This window comes from Hemitrygon akajei, unplaced genomic scaffold, assembly GCF_048418815.1.
Source record: "Hemitrygon akajei unplaced genomic scaffold, sHemAka1.3 Scf000067, whole genome shotgun sequence".
Classification (NCBI taxonomy): Eukaryota; Metazoa; Chordata; class Chondrichthyes; order Myliobatiformes; family Dasyatidae; genus Hemitrygon; species Hemitrygon akajei.
The window spans coordinates 20,608-42,199 of NW_027331953.1; the positions used below are offsets into that span (position 1 = coordinate 20,608).

Here is a 21,592-nt window from a genome sequence, read left to right on the forward strand (position 1 = left end):
AACGGTTAACGTTACTGAGAACCCTGCATTAATTTACAGGTTGAAGCGGTGGTGGAGAAGGCAAATGTATGCGTGCATTCAATGTGAGGGGACTATCCAACACCTCATAACAACCAATCCACACCATCTATAATTCTAAACAAGCATTGAATCATACTACTGTTGGAAATCCCCTGATTCCTATCATTTTTTGGCTCCCTTTCTACGAAAGAGGCTTAGCCACTGGAAGCTTCGGTGAATCTTCGATTCCAGGTCGGAAGGCTGTCATTGGGTAGCATTTGACGTCTCTTGCTAGCCTCTCGACTCTGGAATTCAGAAGAAAAGTCTCGATACAGTCGATGTGGAGAGGATGTTTCCTACGGTGGGAGAGTCTCAGACCAGAGGGCACCGCCTCGAAATAGAAGGGTGTCATTTCAAGACGGAGATGAAGAGGAATGTCCTCAGGCAGGGAGCGGGGACTCTGTCTAATTCACTGCCACAGGCGGCTGTGGAGGCCGAGTCACTGGGTGTATTTAAGACAGAGGTGAGTGGATTCTTATCAGTCAGGGCATGAGGGGATATGGGGAAGTGGGTGAAGGCAAGTCAGTGGATGTTGTCTCTCACATGGTGGATTGGATAGTGGACTACTTGACAGATAGACCTCAGTATGTGCGGTTGGGAGACTGTAGGTCTGACACGGTGGTCAGCAGCACAGGAGCGCCGCAGGGAACCGTACTCTCTCCGGTCCTGTTCACCCTGTACACATCAGACTTCCAATATAACTCGGAGTCCTGCCATGTGCAGAAGTTCGCTGATGACACGGCCATAGTGGGGTGTGTCAGGAATGGACAGGAGGAGGAGTATAGGAAACTGATACAGGACTTTGTGATATGGTGCAACTCAAACTACCTGCGTCTCAGTATCACCAAGACCAAGGAGATGGTGGTGGACTTTAGGAGATCTAGGCCTCATATGGAGCCAGTGATCATTAATGGAGAATGTGTGGAGCAGGTTAAGACCTACAAGTATCTGGGAGTACAGTTAGACGAGAAGCTAGACTGGACTGCCAACACAGATGCCTTGTGCAGGAAGGCACAGAGTCGACTGTACTTCCTTAGAAGGTTGGCGTCATTCAATGTCTGTAGTGAGATGCTGAAGATGTTCTATAGGTCAGTTGTGGAGAGCGCCCTCTTCTTTGTGGTGGCGTGTTGGGGAGGAAGCATTAAGAAGAGGGACGCCTCACGTCTTAATAAGCTGGTAAGGAAGGCGGGCTCTGTCGTGGGCAAAGTAGTGGAGAGTTTAACATCGGTAGCTGAGCGAAGGGTGCTTAGTAGGCTACGGTCAATTATGGAAAACTCTGAACATCCTCTACATAGCACCATCCAGAGACAGAGAAGCAGTTTCAGCGACAGGTTACTATCGATGCAATGCTCCTCAGACAGGATGAAGAGGTCAATACTCCCCAATGCCATTAGGCTTTACAATTCAACCGCCAGGACTTAAGAACTTTTTAAAAGCTATTATTAATGCTTTTTGAGATAGTGATTTAGATGCATATCATATTTTTTACTGAGTTAAGTATTGTATGTAATTAGTTTTGCTACAACAAGTGTATGGGACATTGGAAAAAAAAGTTGAATTTCCCCATGGGGATGAATAAAGTATCTATCTATCTATCTATCTATCTACATGGACTTTCATAAGGCATTTGACAAGGTCCCACATGGCAGGCTGGTCAAGACTGTTGAGACGCTCCGCATTCAGGAGGAAGTAGTAAATAGAAGACGCTTTGGCTTTGAGAGAGAAGCCAGAGAGTGATTGTGGATGGCTGCCTCTCTGACTGGAACCCTCTCACCAGTGGTGTGCCGCAGGGATTGGTGCTGGGTCCTTTGTTGTTTGTTTTTTTTCCCTTCTATATATAAGATCTGGATGACAATGTGGTTAACCAGATCAGCGTATTTGCAGACAAGAGAAAATCTGCAGACGCTGGAAATACAAGCAACACACACAAAATGCTGGAGGAACTCAGCAGGCCAGGCAGCGTCTATGGGAAAACATACAATCGACGTTTCGGTCCGAGACCCTTCGGTAGGAATGGTGGGGTGGGGGGGGGGGGGGGGAGGAGATGAGGAGTAGATTTTAAGTGTGGGGGGAGAGCAGCGAGAGACACAAGGTGATGGGTGAAACCTGGGGAGGGAAGGATAAAGTGAAGAGCCGGGAAGTCGATCGGTGGAAGAGATACAGAGCCGGAGAAGGAGGAGTCCGACAGGAGAGAACTGGAAGTCACGGAAGAAAGAAAAGGGCGGGGAGCACCAGGGGGAGGCTATGGGCAGGCAAGGAGATAAGGCGAGAGAGTGAAAAGGGCATTAGGGAATGGTGAAGGGGGTGTCATTACCGGAAGTTCGAGAAATCGACGTTCATTCGATCAGATCGGAGGCCACCCAGACGGAATACAAGGCCTTGTTCCTCCAACCTGAGGGTGGCCTCATCACGACAGTAGAGGAGCCCATGGATTGACATGTCGGAATGGGAACACGGGAGTCGAACTGGATCGCCACTGGGAGATCCCGCTGGTTCTAACGGACGGAAATCTGCGGATGTCACCGAGGTTGGGGGCTACAGCGGGCGGTGAAGAAGACTATCGTGGCTTGCAGAGGGACCTGGATCAGCCGGAAAAAATTCGGCTGAAAGTGGCAATGGAACTTAATGCAGACAAGCGCGAGGTCTTGCCTTCTCGGTTGGACCAGACAGGGTGGGTCTTACACAGTGAATACGGGTCTATCGTTCATTGACAGTGGCGTCACGGGTAGATCGGGTCATAAAGAAAGCTTTTGCCATTCATACGTCAATGTATGGAATGCAGCGGGCGGGACGTCCTGTTGAAGTTGTATGAGACATCGGTGAAGCCTAATTTGGTGCATCGCGCGCAGTTGTGGTCACCGACCTGCAGAAGAATATGTAAACAAGGTTAAACGATTACAGAGAAAAAAAAAAGTTACAAGGAAGTTGCTGGCTCGGGAGAACCTGAGTTGTTAGGAAAGATGAAATAGTTTAGGGCTGTATTCTTTGGGATCTGGAAGATTAAAAGGCGTTTTGATGAAGGTAGAGCAGTGCACGTAGCGTATATTGATCTCAGTAAGGCATTTGAGGTTCCCCATGCGGGGCTCATTCAGAAAGCACGGAGGCGTGGGATCCAAGGAGACCTCGTTGTGTGGATCCGGAACTGGCTTGCCCACAGAAGGCAAAGGTCAGCTGTAGATGGTTCGCATTCTGCATGGTGGTCGGTGACCACTGGTGTCCCGCAGGGCTCCGTTCTGGCACCCGTCCCCCTCCTGATTTTCCTAAGTGATCTGGACGAAGAAGTAGAAGGGTGGGTTTAGTAAGATTGCTGACGACACTCAGGTTGGGGGTGTCGTGGCTAGTGCGGAGGGCTGTCAGAGGTCACAGCAAAACATCGACGAGCTGCAGAGCCGGGCTGAGAAGCGGCAGGTGGAGTTCGACCCGGATTAAGCGCGAAGTGGTTCATTTTGCCAGATCAAATCTGAAGACACATCATAGTGCCTCTTGGCAGTGTGAAGGATCAGAGAGATCTTGGGGGTCCATGTCCACGGGACGCTCAAATCACTTTCCACATTGACAGTGTTAAGGAGGCGTATGGTGTGTCGTCAACCGTGGGGATGAGTTCAAGAGCCATGGGGCAATGTTACAGCTATAGGAGACGTTGGTCAGACTCCATTTGGGTTCATTTCTGGTGATCTCACTGCAGGATGGATGTGGATAACATAGAGAGAGTGCAGAGTAATTCACTGGGATGTTGAAGAGCGTGCCTTCTGAGAATAGGGTTGAGTGAACTCGGCCTTTGCTCCTCGGAGCGACGGAGGATGAGAGGTGACCCGATAGAGGTGTACAAGATGATGAGAGGCAACAACCATGTGGATAGCCAGAGGCTTTTTTTTTGGCCGAGACTGAAATGGCAAACACGAGGGGGCATAGTTTTAAGGTGCTTGGAAGTCGGTACAGAGGGGATGTCAGGGGTGAGTTTCTCACACAGAGTGGTGGGCGCGAGGAATGCACCGCTGGCCATGTGCTGTCGATTTCTATGTTTTATGTTAGAGGTATAGAAAATCATGAGGGGCAAAGGTAGGGTAAATACAAACAGGCCTTTTTCACTGATGTTTGGTCGTGCTATATCCGTGGAAGGTGAGAAGTTTAAGATGAACGTGACGGGAAACATCTTCACTCTGAGTGTTGTTAAGAGTGTGGAATCTGCTGCTAATGCAAGTGGTGCATGCGAGTTTGATTTCAACGTTTAAAGAGATACTTGGACAGATAAACCGATTTCAGGGGTATGGAGGGCTATACAGTGCAGGTCGATGTGAGTAGGCAGTGCAAGTGGTTTCGTCATGGACTCCTCCATTTCCCGCACCGGCCCTCACCCCATCCTTCCGTCACCACAACAGGGACCGTGTTCCCCTTGTCCTCAACTACCACCCCACCAGCCTCCGGATCCAGCATATTATCCTCCACAACTTCCACCACTTTCAACAGGACCCCACAACTAAGCACACCTTTCCCTCTCTACCCCTCTCTGCTTTTTGCAGGGATCGTTCCCTCCGCGACTGCCTGGTCCACACGTCCCTCCCCATAGATCTCACACCTGGTACTTATCCCTGCAAGCGTAAGTGCTACACCTGTCCCGATACCTCCTCTCTTACCACCATTCAGGGCCCCAGACAGTCCTTCCACGTGAGGCAACACTTCACTTGTGAGTCTGTTGGGGTCATCTATTGCATCTGGTGCTCCCGGTGCGGCCTCCTCTACATCGGCGAGACCCGACGCAGATTGGGGGACCACTTCGTCGAGCACCTCCGCTCCGTCCGCCACAACAGACAGGATTTCCCAGTTGCCACCCACTTCAACTCTATGCTTCACATTCCCATTCGGATATGTCCATACATGGCCTCCTCTACTGCCATGATGAGGCCAAACTCAGGTTGGAGGAGCAACACCTCATATACCGTCTGGGTAGCCTCCAGTCCCTTGGTATGAACATCGAATTCTCCAACTTCCGGTAATTCCCTCCCTCTCCCTTCCACCATCCCACTTTCACTCTGCCTCCTCTTCCAGCTGCCTATCACCTCTCTCACGATTCTGCCTTCTACTACCCATAGTGCTTTCCCATTTCATTCCTTCTTCACCTCTCCGGCCTATCCCCTCCCCCACCCCTTGATCTTTCCTCTGATCGGTTTTTCACCTGGCACCTTCCACCCTCCCCCCCCACCTTCTTTATAGGGCCCCGCCCCTCCTTCTTCAGTCCTGACGAAGGGTCTCGGCCCGAAACGTTGACTGCTCCTTTCAACGGATGCTGCCCGACCTGCTGAGTTCATCCAGCTTGTTTGTACGTCTTGATTTGACCACAGCATCTGCAGTGTACTTTGTGTTTACTATTCGTCATGGACTAGATCAGCCGCAGGTCCCGTTTGTCTGCTGTCAGCCTCTATGGAGCTGGGAGCTCTGATGAAATGGCGGAGCAGACTCGATGGGCCAATAGCCTGATTCTGCTCCTCTGTCTTATGAGACATTTTGCTCATCCGAAATCTTAATGAGATAAATTTTAGTCTCTGTGCTGAGTTCTTACACTGTTACAGCGAGGTTCAACCCAAGTTGGGGGGGGTGGGGTGGGGAGAAGTGATCTTTTAACTGGACACTGTTCAGACATCTTTACTGACCATCCAATTCCTTGACAGACTTCTTGCCTGTGTAAAATGGGACATTTTGCCCGTCCTCAGACTGTAACTAGGCTCAGTTTGATTCCTTCCACTAGTATTATGTTCCCTCTCAAGTTAATTTAATGTGCTGTGAAGTTTTCAGGCTGTACAATATTTCCTTCTCCGGCCAAGAGAGGGAACATTGGTATTACTTCAAGTTCTGATACTCTCCCACAGCGCTCCAAAGAACACGTGATATCACACGGGTAATCCTGGAGACTCTCCAAAGGCTGAGCCTCCACCCCCAGCTGATCGACACAGTGAACTGACTCATCGATAGCAATGCCAAGGAATACGAAGGGGAGGGCAGTAGTCTTTTTCATTCGAACGTGGCATGTTTATGATGTGAAATCTGCAGGTCACCGGGTACCCAGGAAATCATTATGTACCCTGACAGAATGGTACAAGACATGTTCTCACGGGGAGAAAGATCAAGAACAAGGAGAGGTAGAGCAAAGCTGATGGAAGGATTTTGTTCTTTTCTCTCCCCCCCCCCCCACCCCACCCCCAATGTAGCACTATCGGCATTTTAATTGACTGCAGGGAAGTTTCTTCATGCAAGATTAACTCAGAACTATATTTTTGTTCCCTGATCGTAATCCTTAGATTTAGATAGTTGGAGCTCAGCAGCTGTATCTGTTCTGATTCCCTCTGCCTGCGCTTCCAAACACACCCTTAAGGACTGGCAGAAAATTGGTGGTGATATCATCAATGGCTATCTCTTTACCCAGAAAGCCGCACAAACGGGAAACGACCCTATCCGCCATCGTCCCAGCGTTGCGCATACATCACAGGATTGACGCCAGCACATTCCCTCATTGGCAGAAAGCTCCCCGGGGTCGGGTTACGGATTGTGGGTCTGAGAGAGAGAGGGAAAGGGACTGTGACTGTCCCGGGGTGCGGAGCGACGGAGCACAGTCAGTTTCCTTCAGTCGCGGTTCGGACGCATGCACACACAAGCACTATAAACATACTGACAGAGACGGATCCTAACACACTCACCCAGACACAAAGACACTCCTACACACACACACAGACAAAATACATGGACAGCCAACCCACACAAACAGAAACAAAACACATACACAGACAAGATCGCCCACACACATACGGAGACACGAACAGGCACACCCATTCAGATCTGGACACACACTCACAGGGTTATACACACAGACACACCTGTGCACACACAACCAGTCACAAACACACACGCAGACGCGCACACACACACGTCCACCCACACAGGAACACGCGAACACCAGCAGACATGGACAGACAAAATTGACACACATATTGATACACACAAAACACACACACACTCACACATATAATTGACACACACTAACAGTGTGTCTCCCTCTCTCTCACACACACACACCACACACGGAGACGTACAAATCCCAAATACACATATAAACACAAAACACACACACACACTCACACATATAATTGACACACACTAACAGTGTGTTTCCCTCCCCCCCTCGCTCTCTCTCACACACGTGGAGAGGTACAAATCCCAAATACACATATAAACACAAAACACACACACACATGTAATTGACACACACTAAGTGTGTCTCCCTCTCTCTCTCTCTCTCTCTCACACACACACACGGCATTCTTATCCACCTCTCCAAATCTCCGCCATATTCTTTGACACATACGGGGTGACACGGGGTGACGATTAATACATACACCCCCCCCCCCCAAAACGAGACTGCTGAGTCTGATGGCTACATTAGGGTAAGGGCGGGGTCCTGGACGAGCAACCAATTGTTCGGACCGTCTCTGGAGGGTCTCGAAGATTCTGAGAGTGCTTTTTCATCATCACAGACAGACAATTCTCTCGGAGACTCTCTCGGTATGGTTCCCACCCCCACACCCCCAAAACAAATGAGATCAAAAGCTCATACACTGGAGGAGAAAAGCTAACAGCAGGTGATTCCATACAATTCCACCTGCTGCAGTGACATAATTAATTTCAATGTTGCGTCTGACAAATGGTTCCGTTAAGGTACTTAATTCCTATATTTATCGGAAGTCTGGGAGACCGACAGACTATTTGATAAACACAGCTACAGCGAGCTACAGCTCCTGGGAGAACATACCGAGGACCTGGAGCTTCAGCTGATGACCTCTGAGCACACGGGGGAATGAGGAGGTGGTAGACGGGGGGCTACAGGGATGTAGTCACCTTTCGATTGCGGACGACAGCTAAGTGGGTGACTTGTCAGGTGTACGCAAAGCCAGCGCAGAGAACACCTGTGGCCGTTCCCCTCAATAACAAGAGTACAATTTTTGATACTACTGAGGGGACGGCCTACCGGGAGGAGCCTCGGTGGCTGGATCGGAGGACTGCGGTGTTGATCAGAGGTTCCTGCAGCAGAGGAACAGAAACGAGGTTCTGTGAGCGAGATGGAGACGCCTGGTTGGTACGTTGCCTCCCTGTGACAGGGTCAGGGATGTCTCGGATCGGGCTCCACGGCGTTCTCGAGGGGCGAGGGTGAGCGGCCAGAAGTCTTGGTACAATATTGGCACCAGTGACAGAGGTAGTCAAGGCCAAGGGATCCTTTAGAGATATTTTAGAGAGCTGGGTACAAAGCTGAAAAACAGGACCTCTCTGGTACAAAGCTGAAAAACAGGACCTCGCGGGTACAAAGCTGAAAAACAGGACCTCGCGGGTACAAAGCTGAAAAAACAGGACCTCTCTGGTACAAAGCTGAAAAACAGGACCTCTCGGGTACTATTCTCTGAGTTGCTGCCTTGTCCACCTGTGCCATTGAGGGTAAGAATAGGATGACTTGAATACTCGGCTGAGCAACTGGAGCGGGGGGGCGGGGGGGGGCTAAGATTTATGGATCATTGGGATCTCTTCTGGGGAAGGTAGGACCTGTACAAAAGGGATGGGTTACACCTGAACCCGGAAAGGGGTCCAATATCTTTGCCAGCAAGTAGTCTGGAGTTGTTCCGGTGGCTTCAGACTAATTTGGCGGGGGTGGGAACTGGAGTGAAAGTGTTGAGAACGAGGTAGTTGGTCTACATACAGCGGCAATCTGCAGTGAGACTCCTAGCAAGGAGAAGCTGATGATGAGGCAAAAGAGCGGCCCATTCTCCAGCCCACTCGGGGACTGGCTAGTCTGGGTTCGTTGTTGTGCGGTTAACCAGAATTGGTTTGAGAGCTTAAGGTACAAGAGACCTTCGGGACAGCTGATCATAATATGATCGGATTCAGGCTGAAAGTTGAAGAGAAGCTAAAGTCTGATGTATCACTATTACAGTGGAGTAAAGGGAATTACAGGGGCAAGAGAGAGAGTTGGCCAGGATTGACTGGAAAATAACACTGGCAGGGATGACGGCAGAGCAGCAATGGCTGGAATTTCTGGAAGCAACTTGGAAGGTGCAGGATACATAGAGTCATAGAAAGGTGCAGCAGGGAAACAGGCCCTTCAGCCCATCTAGTCTGTGCTGATACCATTTAAACTGCTCAATCCCATCAGCATGCACCATCCCAAAGAGGAACAACATTCTAAGTGCAAGATGACACAACTGTGGCTAACAAGAGAGGTCAACGTCAAGGTAAAAGCCAAAGAGAGGGCGTGCAATAACTCACGGGAATTTATAGGATCGGGAAGATTTCACAATGAACAGAATGCAACTGCAGTGTCATGATGGAATATGAAAGCGAGTTAGCCAAAAGGATACCAGAAGTTTCTTTAGATACATAAAACAGAGGTGAGAGTGAATATCAGACCACTGGAGAAATAGCAATGGGGGGGACAAGGAAATAAGGAAGTATGAGAAGTTACCAAAACTAGAGAGAAGGTTCTTTGAAAGTTGAAAGGTCTGAACACAACCAGAGTTCTGAATGTGTTGACTGAGTAATGATCTTTCAAGAATTCACTAGACTCTGGAATGGTTCTGGAAGACTGGAAAATGGCAAGTGTCACTCCACTCCTCAGGAAAGCAGAGGGATGGATCAAAGGAGACTCTAGGCCAGCTGGTCTGAGCTAAGCGGTTGGGAAGATGTTGGAGTCGATCATTAAGGACGAGGTCTCGGGGTTCCTGGAGGCACACGATAACATAGACTGCAGTTAGCGTGGCTTCCTAGAGAGAAAATCTTGCCTGACATTACCAGTTGGAATTCTTTGAAGAAATAACAAGCAGGTTAGACAAAGGAGAATTGGTTGATTCTCCTTTCAACATTCAACATAGGTTGACGCTGTGTACTTGGATTTTCAGAAGGCATCTCACAAGGTGCCGCACACGAGGCTGCTTAGCAAGCCGATGGTATTACAATAAAGATTCTACTGTAAAAAAAGCAGTGGCCGATTGGCAGGAGGCAAAGAGTGGGAATGAAGGGGGCCTTTTTCCGAACAGCTGCCGGTAACTAGTGGTTTTCCACAGGAGTTTGTGTTCAGACCGAGTCTGCTTACGCCGCATCTGGATGCCGGAAACCTGGTTGCTTTGTTGAAAAGTTTGCAGACGATATGAAGATAGGTGGAGGACGAAGATAGTTCTGAGGAATCAGAGAGGCTACAGAAGGACTTCGCCAGATTAGGAGAATGGAGAGAAGAATGGCAAATGAAACACAGCGATGGGACGTGTACGGCCATGCACTGTGGTAGAACAAATGAAAGGGTCAACTATTTTCTAACTGGAGAGAAAATACGAACAAAAAAAAACTGAGATCCAAAGGGGACTTGGGAGTTCTTGAGCGGGATTCCATAAAGGTTAATTTGCAGGTGGGGCCTGTGGAAGGGAAAAGGCAAATGCAGTGTTAGCATTCATTACAACAGGACGAGAATGTCAAAACAAGGATGTAATGTTGTGACTTAGCAAGATGTGCGCAGCTTTGAGACACCTGCAGTATTTTAGAAAGGATGTGCTGAAACTGGAAATGGTTCAAAGGACGTTGATACCGAAAATAACTCTAGTATTAGATGGCTTGTCATACAAAGAGCACTGGATGTCTCTGGGCTTTAATTTACTGGAATTCAGAAGAATGATGGGCGACTTAATTGAAACCTATCGAATATTGATAACCCTTGACGTTATTCCTACCACGGGAGTGTTTCAGACCAGAGGATACAGCCTCAAAATTGCGGGCATCCTTCTAGAATGGAGATGAGGAGGGACTTGTTTACGGAATGGAGATGAGGAGGGATTTCTTCAGCCAGAGAGTGGTGAACCTCTGGGATTTGTTTCCACAGGCAACTGTGGAGGCCGTCTTTACGTATATTTAAGTTGGTTGGGGAAAGGAGACAGGAGATTGGGGCTGAGAGGGAAAAATGGATCAGCCGTGATGAAATGGTGGAGCAGACTCGATGGGCCCAATGGTCTAAATTTTATGGTCTTACAAGGGGCCCAATGTTGCTCGCAATTCTTCAAGTAAGGACTTAATAGTGTTCAACATTACATCCCTGCTTTTATATTCTAGTCCACTTGAAACGAATGCTAACATTGCATTCTCCTTCCTCACCAGTGACTCAAACTGCAGTGAACCTTTCGGAAAATCCTGCGCAAGGACTCCCAAGTCCCTCCCTGCCTCCGTTTTACTGTACTCTCTCTCTCTCTCTCCATTTAGAAAACAGTCAACCCTTCCCACGTTTACGGACAACACATTTCAAAGTTCAAGTTCAAACTAAATTTACTATCAAACACTATCATACGCTGTCTAACGATCCATTTTCCCGTCGGCACGGCAACAATGCTCAGCCCCCCCCCCCCCCCCCCACAGCTTGCGGTCGGAAATGGGGTCAATTCCAGACACAGGGAGGCAGGGGTCTTGGACATCATGATGGAGCCCTACCTCCATCTTCTCCCCAACTTGCCCAACCCCGACCCCTCAATCCTCTTCTTGCTTCCTCCCTCCTTCTTCCCCTCCCTCGCAGCCTCCTCACCTTTTCCTCTGCCGCCCTCCATTTCCCCCTACCCCCCCCCCAAAAGCCGTATGCATTTGTATATGCCCATCACTGGTGCCCGCTCTCCCTCAATGCACACACACTCCTGCACACCACAACCCTCACAGGCTCTAATGATCCAAACGTCTTACGCTCTCCCTCCCACACCAACTCCCTAGCCGCCCAGTCAGCTGCGCGATCTTGCCATCTCTGGCGTGTGGCACGGGTGGCAAAATCCTGAGACGACAACCCTGGACGTGCTGCCGTTTTTAACTTCGTGCCTCACTCCCAGAACTCCCTTTGCAGAACCTCACGACGACTACGGATGCTGAGGAGTCAATCCGAGATGTCCCAGACCCTGGCACTGGGAAGCTCATTCTCACCCACAGAACAGTTCCTCCAATTAATGAATCACCCATCGCCGCAGTCTGCCTCTCCTCCCCCTTTCCCTTCTAAGCCACACTCGGTGCCAGAGACCCAGCTGCTGCGAGTCATCCAGACCGATATATCAGTTGTTGAGGGGGATGGCCACAGGGCTGTTCGGCACTGGTTTCTTACCCCCTTTCCCCTACCTGTCTGTCCCCCAGTTTCCTGTGTCCTGCGCCCTGGGTGCCGACTAACTCTCTATACGTCCTCTCCGTCACCCCCTTAGCCTCCCGAATGATCCGGAACTCATCGGGTTCCAGCTTCAACACCTTACCCCGCGTAACGCTCAGCTACATCAGCTCGTATGCATCCATAAGACAAAGGAGCAGAAGCCGGCCATTCGGCCCATCGAGTCTGTCCCGTCATTTCACCATGAGCTGATCCAATCTCCCCTTTAGTCCCATGCCCCCACCTTCTCACCATAAACTTTGATGCCCTGACTGCTCAGATACCCGTCAACCTCTGCCTTAAACACACCCAATGACCCGGCCTCCACTGCCGCCCGCGGCAACAAACTCCACAGATTCACCGCCCTCTGGCTGAGAAAATTTCTTCGCATCTCCGTTCTGAATGGGCGCCCCGCAATCCTCAAGCCATGCTCTCTCGTACCAGACACCCCCACCATGGGAAACAACTTTGCCACGTCCACTCTGTCCGTGCCTTTTAACATTCGAAATGTTTCTATGAGGTTCCCCCCCTCATCCTTCTAATCCAGGGCATCTAGGGGAGACCCCGCCCCCCCCCCCCCATGCAACCTTGTCTCACGGTCGCATCGGTCGCTGCGCGATGCCACCCGATACGGCCTCAAACATCATTCATCAGCCAGCACACAATGTACATTTTACAAATTACACTTTATAAATCTTACTTGGACTATGAGATTAATAAAGATACAATACAGAAAGGAATGAATGGAAACAAAAAAAGGCGCCCGACTTATCACAGTTCAGTTTCTCCGTGCACACACAGTTAGAGCTCGGGATCTCCCTTCTTCCCCTGCGATCTGCTCCAACCCCACAACTCATAGCTCGGGACCACCCGCACTGATCGACCAGGCCACTCCCAGCACGTCTGTCTTCCTCTCGATCTCCCCTCCGACTCCCCAAAAGCCTGCGCAACACCGGCTTACAGCCCCACAAGAAAGAATAACGTCAAATCCCAACTGGTTGACAAATGAATACAATTCTCGTGATCAGTGATTATAACCCGAACGAGCTGCGAGAGAGAAGCACTCTCTCACCAGTTACCATAACAAAGAAGCATTTGTACTTTTAACATAACAAAGAAGCCTTTTTGATTAACATAAAGAAGATACCCCTTACACGCGACTGTTAGAAGCTGCAGCTGAATGCATTTCTCAAAAGAGATCTCTCCCTGCCCTCCCACATCTGCAAGAGGGACATTCCATTATCCTGCCTGGCATCTCCACTGTTCTAAATGTAAAGAAAGGAGAAGACATACTCTACCCACAGCTTACTTTTGCCTTCTCTGGTTGAAGCCGCTCGTCCCTGAAGCCCCAAAATCCCCACTCCGACTCTGTCCGCTCTGACGGCGGGCCGCTCCACTCGCCCTGCCTCACTTTCCTTCGCTCCTGCTAATCAATCCCGAATATGGTGATTGGCGGCTGCTGAAAACTCCCAATGAAATGCCCAGCGTCGTCGCCCTTAATACTCGATCAGAAAACTTGAGCTTCGGATCTCTCCAATAGGCCTCTGGTCAGAGCTCCGTAGAGCGCCACGAGATTGGGTGATTGAGTGAATATCTTCCCACGTTCAGAGTGGGAGAACGGCCTTCTCCAATATGGTCATAGTGCATCACAGGATTGGATGACTGAGTGTATCTCTTCCCACACTGAGAGCAAGGGCACGGCCTTCTCCAGTGTGCACCCGCCGGTGTCTCTGTAATGTGGCTGACCGAGTAAATCCCTTCCCACAGTCTGAGCAGATGAAGGGTTTCTCCCCGGTGTGCACTCGCTGATGTTTCAGTAATTCAGATGAATGAGTGAACCCTTTCCCACATTCAGAGCAGGTGAATGGCCTCTCCCCAGTGTGAACCCACCGGTGTCTTTGTAATGAGGATGAGTGAGTGAATTCCTTCCCACAGTCTGAGCAGGAGAATGGCCTCTCCCCAGTGTGAAGTCGACGATGTACCGTCAGTTGAGAGGACTGAGTGAATCGCTTCCCACAGTCTGAGCAGGTGAACGGCCTCTCCCCAGAGTGAACTCGCTGATGTGTGTATAGATGAGCTAACCGAATGAATCCCTTCCCACAGTCTGAGCAGGTGAACGGCCTCTCTCCAGTGTGAACCCGCTGATGTGCCTTCAGTTGAGATAACCAGATGAATCCCTTCCCGCAGTCTGAGCAGATGAACGGTTTCTCCCCGGTGTGAACTCGCCGATGTACCTTCAGTTGAGATGACCGAGGGAATCCCTTCCCGCAGTCTGGGCAGCTGAACGGTTTCTCCCCGGTGTGAACTCGCCGATGTACCTTCAGTTGAGATGACCGAGCGAACTCCTTCCCACAGTCTGAGCAGGTGAATGGTTTCTCTCCATTGTGAATTCGCTGATGGTCCTTCAGCTGAACAGCCTGAATGAATCCCTTCCCACATTCAGAACAGGTGAACAGTTTCTCCCCAGTGTGAACTAACTGGTGTCTCTGTAGCTTGGATGACTGAGAGAATCCCTTCCCACATTCAGAACAGGTGAACAGTTTCTCCCCGGTGTGAACTAGCTTGTGTTTCAGTAACCTGGATGACCGAGTGAATCCCTTCCCACATTCAGAACAGGTGAACGGCCTCTCCCCTGTGTGAACTCGCTGATGTGAGTGTAGTTGAGTTGACCGAATGAATCGCTTCCCACAGTCCGAGCAGGTGAACGGCCTCTCCCCAGTGTGAACTCGCTGATGTGCCTTCAGTTGAGATGACCAGATGAATCCCTTCCCGCAGTCTGAGCAGATGAATGGTTTCTCCCCGGTGTGAATTCTCAGATGTACCTTCAGTTGAGATGATCGCGTGAATCCCTTCCCACAGTCTGAGCAGGTGAAGGGTTTCTCTTCATTGTGAATTCGCTGATGGTCCTTCAGCAGAACAGCCTGAATGAATCCCTTCCCACATTCAGAGCATGTGAATGGCCTCTCCCCGGTGTGAGTTTGGTAATGTTTTACAAGGGTGGACGACTGTGCGAATCCTTTCCCACATTCAGAACAGTTGAACGGTTTTTCCCCAGTGTGAACTAAGTGGTGCTTCAGTAACGAGGATGAGTCAGTGAATCCCTTCCCACATTCACGGCAGGTGAACGGCCTCTCCCCAGTGTGAACTCGCTGATGGGCATATAGATGATATGACCGAGTGAATCCCTTCCCACAGTCCGAGCAGGTGAACGGCCTCTCCCCAGTGTGAACTCGCTGATGTGCGTTCAGTTCAGCAGACCAAATGAATCCCTTCCCACAGTCAGAGCAGATGAATGGCCTCTCTCCAGTGTGAACTAACTGGTGTCTCAGTAGGTGAGATGACCGAGTGAATCCTTTCCCACAGTCTGAGCAAATGAACGGTTTCTCCCCAGAGTGAACTCGCTGATGTACTTTCAAGTAAGATGACGATGTGAATTCCTTCCCACAGTCTGAGCAGGTAGATGGCATCTTCTCTGTGAACTCACTGATGTTCGTTCAGTTGAGATGACGCAGTGAATCCCCTCCTACATTCAGGGCAGGTGAGCATCCGCTCTCCAGTGTGAACCCGCTGATATTCCTACAGTTGAAATGACCAAATAAATCTCTTCCCAGTCTGAGCAGGTCAATGTCCTCTCACTGGTGAATTTTCAGAGATGTCTTTAGCATCGATGACAGAATTAATTGCTTCCCACTGTCAGAACAGGTGGAGCATCTCACTGTGATGTGAACTTGCTGATGTATCTTCAGGCTGGATGACTGAGTAGTTCCCCTCCCTCACACAGAGCAGGTGAATGGTATCTCCCCACGGTGAACTCACTGGCGTGTCTGTGGGTAGGCTGTGAGTGAATCCCTTCCCACATTGAGAGGAGAATGATATCTCACTGCGATCAATTCTCTGGCAATTCAGAAAGTCAGACGTCTGAATCCCTTGCAAAATCAATGCAGTTGAAGAACTGATCTCCATTGAACAAATGCTGGTGTGTTCTCAGCACCCCGGTTCCAGTGGATTTCACTGAGTTACAACAGAAAACTTCATTTCAGACACAAAACACATTTCCAGCTGGGTTGAGATAATTCTTCATCTTCAAGGATTGATAACAGATGTGTTGGTGTTGCAAAGAAAATATTTGGTCACTCCTTAAATATCCGGACAGAGACAGTAAAACTGATGTGTTGTTGTGCTAGAGATTCCCGTGCACAGTGTTCTGCCATTTCAAATCTGTAAAAATGTTTGGAAAAGACATCAATGGGTGAAGGACAGTATTTCAGGTGCAATTTTAGTCTGTCATGGGCTCTGACACTGTTACGAAGTTCGTCTCAAGCTGAAGGGCCTGTAAATGTACTGTAGATTTCTAGGATTCTATATTTATGTATAAAATCCTCATCATCTAACTGGGCTTTAGATACAACCCACTTGGAGTACTGTGTTCAGTTCTGGTCCCCTCAATACAGGATGGACGTGGATACTATAGACAGAAGGCAGAGGAGATTTACAGATATAAGGCCTTAGTTAGACCTCACTTTTGGTACTGTGTTTAGTTCTGGTCCCCTCAATACAGGAAGGACGTGGATACTATAGACAGAGGGCAGAGGAGATTTACAGATATAAGGCCTTAGTTAGACCTCACTTTTGGTACTGTGTTCAGTTCTGGCCCCCTCAATACAGGATGGACGTGGATACTATATACAGAGGGCAGAGGAGATTTACAGATATAAGGACTTAGTTAGACCTCACTTTTGGTACTGTGTTCAATTCTGGTCCCCTCAATACAGGATGGACGTGGATACTATAGACAGAGGGCAGAGGAGATTTACAGATATAAGGACTTAGTTAGACCTCACTTTTGGTACTGTGTTCTGTTCTGGTCCCTCAATACAGGAAGGACGTGGATACTATAGACAGAGGGCAGAGGAGATTTACAGATATAAGGACTTAGTTAGACCTCACTTTTGCTACTGTGTTCAGTTCTGGTCCCCTCAATACAGGAAGGACGTGGATGCTATAGACAGAGGGCAGAGGAGATTTACAGATATAAGGACTTAGTTAGATCTCACTTTTGGTCCTGTGTTCAATTCTGGTCCCCTCAATACAGGAAGGACGTGGATACTATAGACAGAGGGCAGAGGAGATTTACAGATATAAGGACTCAGTTAGACCTTACTTTTGGTACTGTGTTCAGTTCTGGTCCCCTCAATACAGGATGGACGTGGACACTATAGACAGAGGGCAGAGGAGATTTACAGATATAAGGCCTTAGTTAGACCTCACTTTTGGTACTGTGTTCAGTTCTGGTCCCCTCAATACAGGAAGGACGTGGATACTATAGACAGAGGGTAGAGGAGATTTACAGAAATAAGGACTTAGTTAGACCTCACATTTGGTACTGTTTTCAATTCTGGTCCCTCAATACAGGAAGGACGTGGATACTATAGACAGAGGGCAGAGGAGATTTACAGATATAAGGACGTAGTTGGACCTCACTTTTGGTACTGCATTCAGTTCTGGTCCCTCAATACAGGAAGGACGTGGATACTATAGACAGAAGGCAGAGGAGATTTACAGATATAAGGCCTTAGTTAGACCTCACTTTTGGTACTGTGTTTAGTTCTGGTCCCCTCAATACAGGATGGACGTGGATACTATAGACAGAGGGCAGAGGAGATTTACAGATATAAGGACTTAGTTAGACCTCACTTTTGGTACTGTGTTCAGTTCTGGTCCCCTCAATACAGGATGGACGTGGATACTATATACAGAGGGCAGAGGAGATTTACAGATATAAGGACTTAGTTAGACCTCACTTTTGGTACTGTGTTCAATTCTGGTCCCCTCAATACAGGATGGACGTGGATACTATAGACAGAGGGCAGAGGAGATTTACAGATATAAGGACTTAGTTAGACCTCACTTTTGGTACTGTGTTCTGTTCTGGTCCCTCAATACAGGAAGGACGTGGATACTATAGACAGAGGGCAGAGGAGATTTACAGATATAAGGACTTAGTTAGACCTCACTTTTGCTACTGTGTTCAGTTCTGGTCCCCTCAATACAGGAAGGACGTGGATACTATAGACAGAGGGCAGAGGAGATTTACAGATATAAGGAATTAGTTAGATCTCACTTTTGGTCCTGTGTTCAATTCTGGTCCCCTCAATACAGGAAGGACGTGGATACTATAGACAGAGGGCAGAGGAGATTTACAGATATAAGGACTTAGTTAGACCTTACTTTTGGTACTGTGTTCAGTTCTGGTCCCCTCAATACAGGATGGACGTGGACACTATAGACAGAGGGCAGAGGAGATTTACAGATATAAGGCCTTAGTTAGACCTCACTTTTGGTACTGTGTTCAGTTCTGGTCCCCTCAATACAGGAAGGACGTGGATACTATAGACAGAGGGTAGAGGAGATTTACAGAAATAAGGACTTAGTTAGACCTCACATTTGGTACTGTTTTCAATTCTGGTCCCTCAATACAGGAAGGACGTGGATACTATAGACAGAGGGCAGAGGAGATTTACAGATATAAGGACGTAGTTGGACCTCACTTTTGGTACTGCATTCAGTTCTGGTCCCTCAATACAGGAAGGACGTGGATACTATAGACAGAGGGCAGAGGAGATTTACAAATATAAGGACTTAGTTAGACCTCACTTTTGGTACTGTGTTCAGTTCTGGTCCCCTCAATACAGGAAGGACGCGGATACTATAGACAGAGGGCAGAGGAGATTTACAGATATAAGGCCTTACTCAGAACTCACTTTTGGTACTGTGTTCAGTTCTGGTCCCTCAATACAGGAAGGACGTGGATACTACAGACAGAGGGCAGAGGAGATTTACAGATATAAGGACTTAGTTAGACCTCACTTTTGGTACTGTGTTCAGTTCTGGTCCCCTCAATACAGGAAGGACGTGGATACTATAGACAGAGGACAGAGAAGATTTACAGATATAAGGACTTAGTTAGACCTCACTTTTGGTACTGTGTTCAGTTCTGGTCCCCTCAATACAGGAAGGATGTGGATACTATAGACAGAGGGCAGAGGAGATTTACAGATACAAGGCCTTAGTTAGACCTCACTTTTGGTACTGTGTTCAGTTCTGGTCGCCTCAATAGAGGATGGACGTGGACACTATAGACAGATGGCAGAGGAGATTTACAGATATAAGGACTTAGTTGGACCTCACTTTTGCTACTGTGTTCAGTTCTGGTCCCCTCAATACAGGAAGGACGTGGATACTATAGACAGAGGGCAGAGGAGATTTACAGATATGAGAACTTAGTTAGACCTTACTTTTGGTACTGTGTTCAATTCTGGTCCCCTCAATACAGGATGGACGTGGACACTATAGACAGAGGGCAGAGGAGATTTACAGATATAAGGACTTAGTTAGACCTCAATTTTGGTACTGGGTTCAGTTCTCGTCACCTCAATACAGGAAGGACGTGGATACTATAGACAGAGGGCAGAGGAGATTTACAGATATAACGACTTTGTGAGACCTTACTTTTGGTACTGTGTTCAGTTCTGGTCCCCTCAATACAGGAAGGACGTGGACACTATAGACAGAGGGCAGAGGAGATTTACAGATATAAGGCCTTAGTTAGACCTCACTTTTGGCACTGTGTTCAGTTCTGGTCCCCTCAATACAGGAAGGACGTGGACTCTATAGACAGAGGGCAGAGGAGATTTACAGATATAAGGACTTAGTTAGACCTTACTTTTGGTACTGTGTTCAGTTCTGGTCCCCTCAATACAGGATCGACATGGATACTATAGACAGAGGGGAGAGGAGATTTACAGATTCAAGGAATTAGTTCGACCTCACTTTTGGTACTGTGTTTAGTTCTGGTACCCTCAATACAGGATGGACGTGGATAATATAGACAGAGGATAGAGGAGATTTACAGATATAAGGACTTAGTCAGACCTCACTTTTGGTACTGAATTCAATTCTGGACCCCTCAATACAGGAAGGACGTGGATACTGCAGACAGAGGGCAGAGGAGATTTACAGATATAAGGCCTTAGTTAGACCTCACTTTTGGCACTGTGTTCAGTTCTGGTCCCCTCAATACAGGAAGGACGTAGATACCATAGATAGAGGGCAGAGGAGATTTACAGATATACGACCTTAGTAAGACCTCACTTTTGCTACTGTGTTCAGTTCTGGTCCCCTCAATACAGGAAGGACGTGGACTCTATAGACAGAGGGCAGAGGAGATTTACAGATATAAGGACTTAGTTAGACCTCCCTTTTGGTACTGTGTTCAGTACTGGTCCCCTCAATACAGGATGGACGTGGATACTATAGACAGAGGGCAGAGGAGATTTACAGATTCAAGGACTTAGTTAGACCTCAGTTCTGGTACTGTGTTTAGTTTTGGTCCCCTCAATACAGATAGGATGTGGATACTATAGACAGAGGGCAGAGGAGATTTACAGATATAAGGCCTTAGTTAGACCTCACTTTTGGCACTGTGTTCAGTTCTGGTCCCCTCAATACAGGAAGGACGTGGATACCATAGACAGAGGGCAGAAAAGATTTACAGATATAGGAAGTTAGTTAGACCTCACTTTTGGTACTGTGTTCAGTTCTGGTCGCCTCACTACAGGAAGGACGTGGATACTATAGACAGAGGGCAGAGGAGATTTACAGATATAAGGCCTTAGACCTCACTTTTGGTACTGTGTTCAATTCTGGTCTCCTCAATACAGGAACGACGAGGAATCTATAGACAGAGGGCAGAGGAGATTTACAGATATAGGAAGTTAGTTAGACCTCACTTTTGGTACTGTGTTCAGTTCTGGTCGCCTCACTACAGGAAGGACGTGGATACTATAGACAGAGGGCAGAGGAGATTTACAGATATAAGGCCTTAGTTAGACCTCACTTTTGGTACTGTGTTCAATTCTGGACCCCTCAATACAGGAAGGACGTGCATACTGCAGACAGAGGGCAGAGGAGATTTACAGACATAAGGACTTAGTTGGACCTCACTTTTGCTACTGTGTTCAGTTCTGGTCCCCGCAATACAGGAAGGACGCGGATAGTATAGACAGAGGGCAGAGGAGATTTACAGATATAGGAACTTAGTTAGACCTCACTTTTGGTACTGTGTTCAGTTCAGGTCGCCTCACTACAGGAAGGACGTGGATACCATAGACAGAGGGCAGAGGAGATTTACAGATATACGACCTTAGTAAGACCTCACTTTTGCTACTGTGTTCAGTTCTGGTCCCCTCAATACAGGAAGGACGTGGATTCTATAGACAGAGGGCAGAGGAGATTTAAAGATATAAGGACTTAGTTAGACCTCACTTTTGGTACTGTGTTCAGTTCTGG

The 21,592-nt window shown here is 48.3% G+C and overlaps 1 protein-coding gene across 1 annotated transcript in view; it reads right to left on the minus strand.

The window, feature by feature from the left end:
• Positions 1-15,711, minus strand: part of LOC140722002 (uncharacterized) — a gene marked incomplete at its 3' end in the record, with an annotated part of 36,312 nt that extends 20,601 nt beyond the window's left edge. The window contains 3 exon segments of the mRNA XM_073036817.1: positions 8,075-8,127; positions 13,847-13,950; positions 13,953-15,711. Of these exon segments, the coding sequence (XP_072892918.1) occupies positions 8,075-8,127; positions 13,847-13,950; positions 13,953-15,711 (1,916 nt within the window).
• Positions 15,712-21,592: the final 5,881 nt, after the last annotated feature.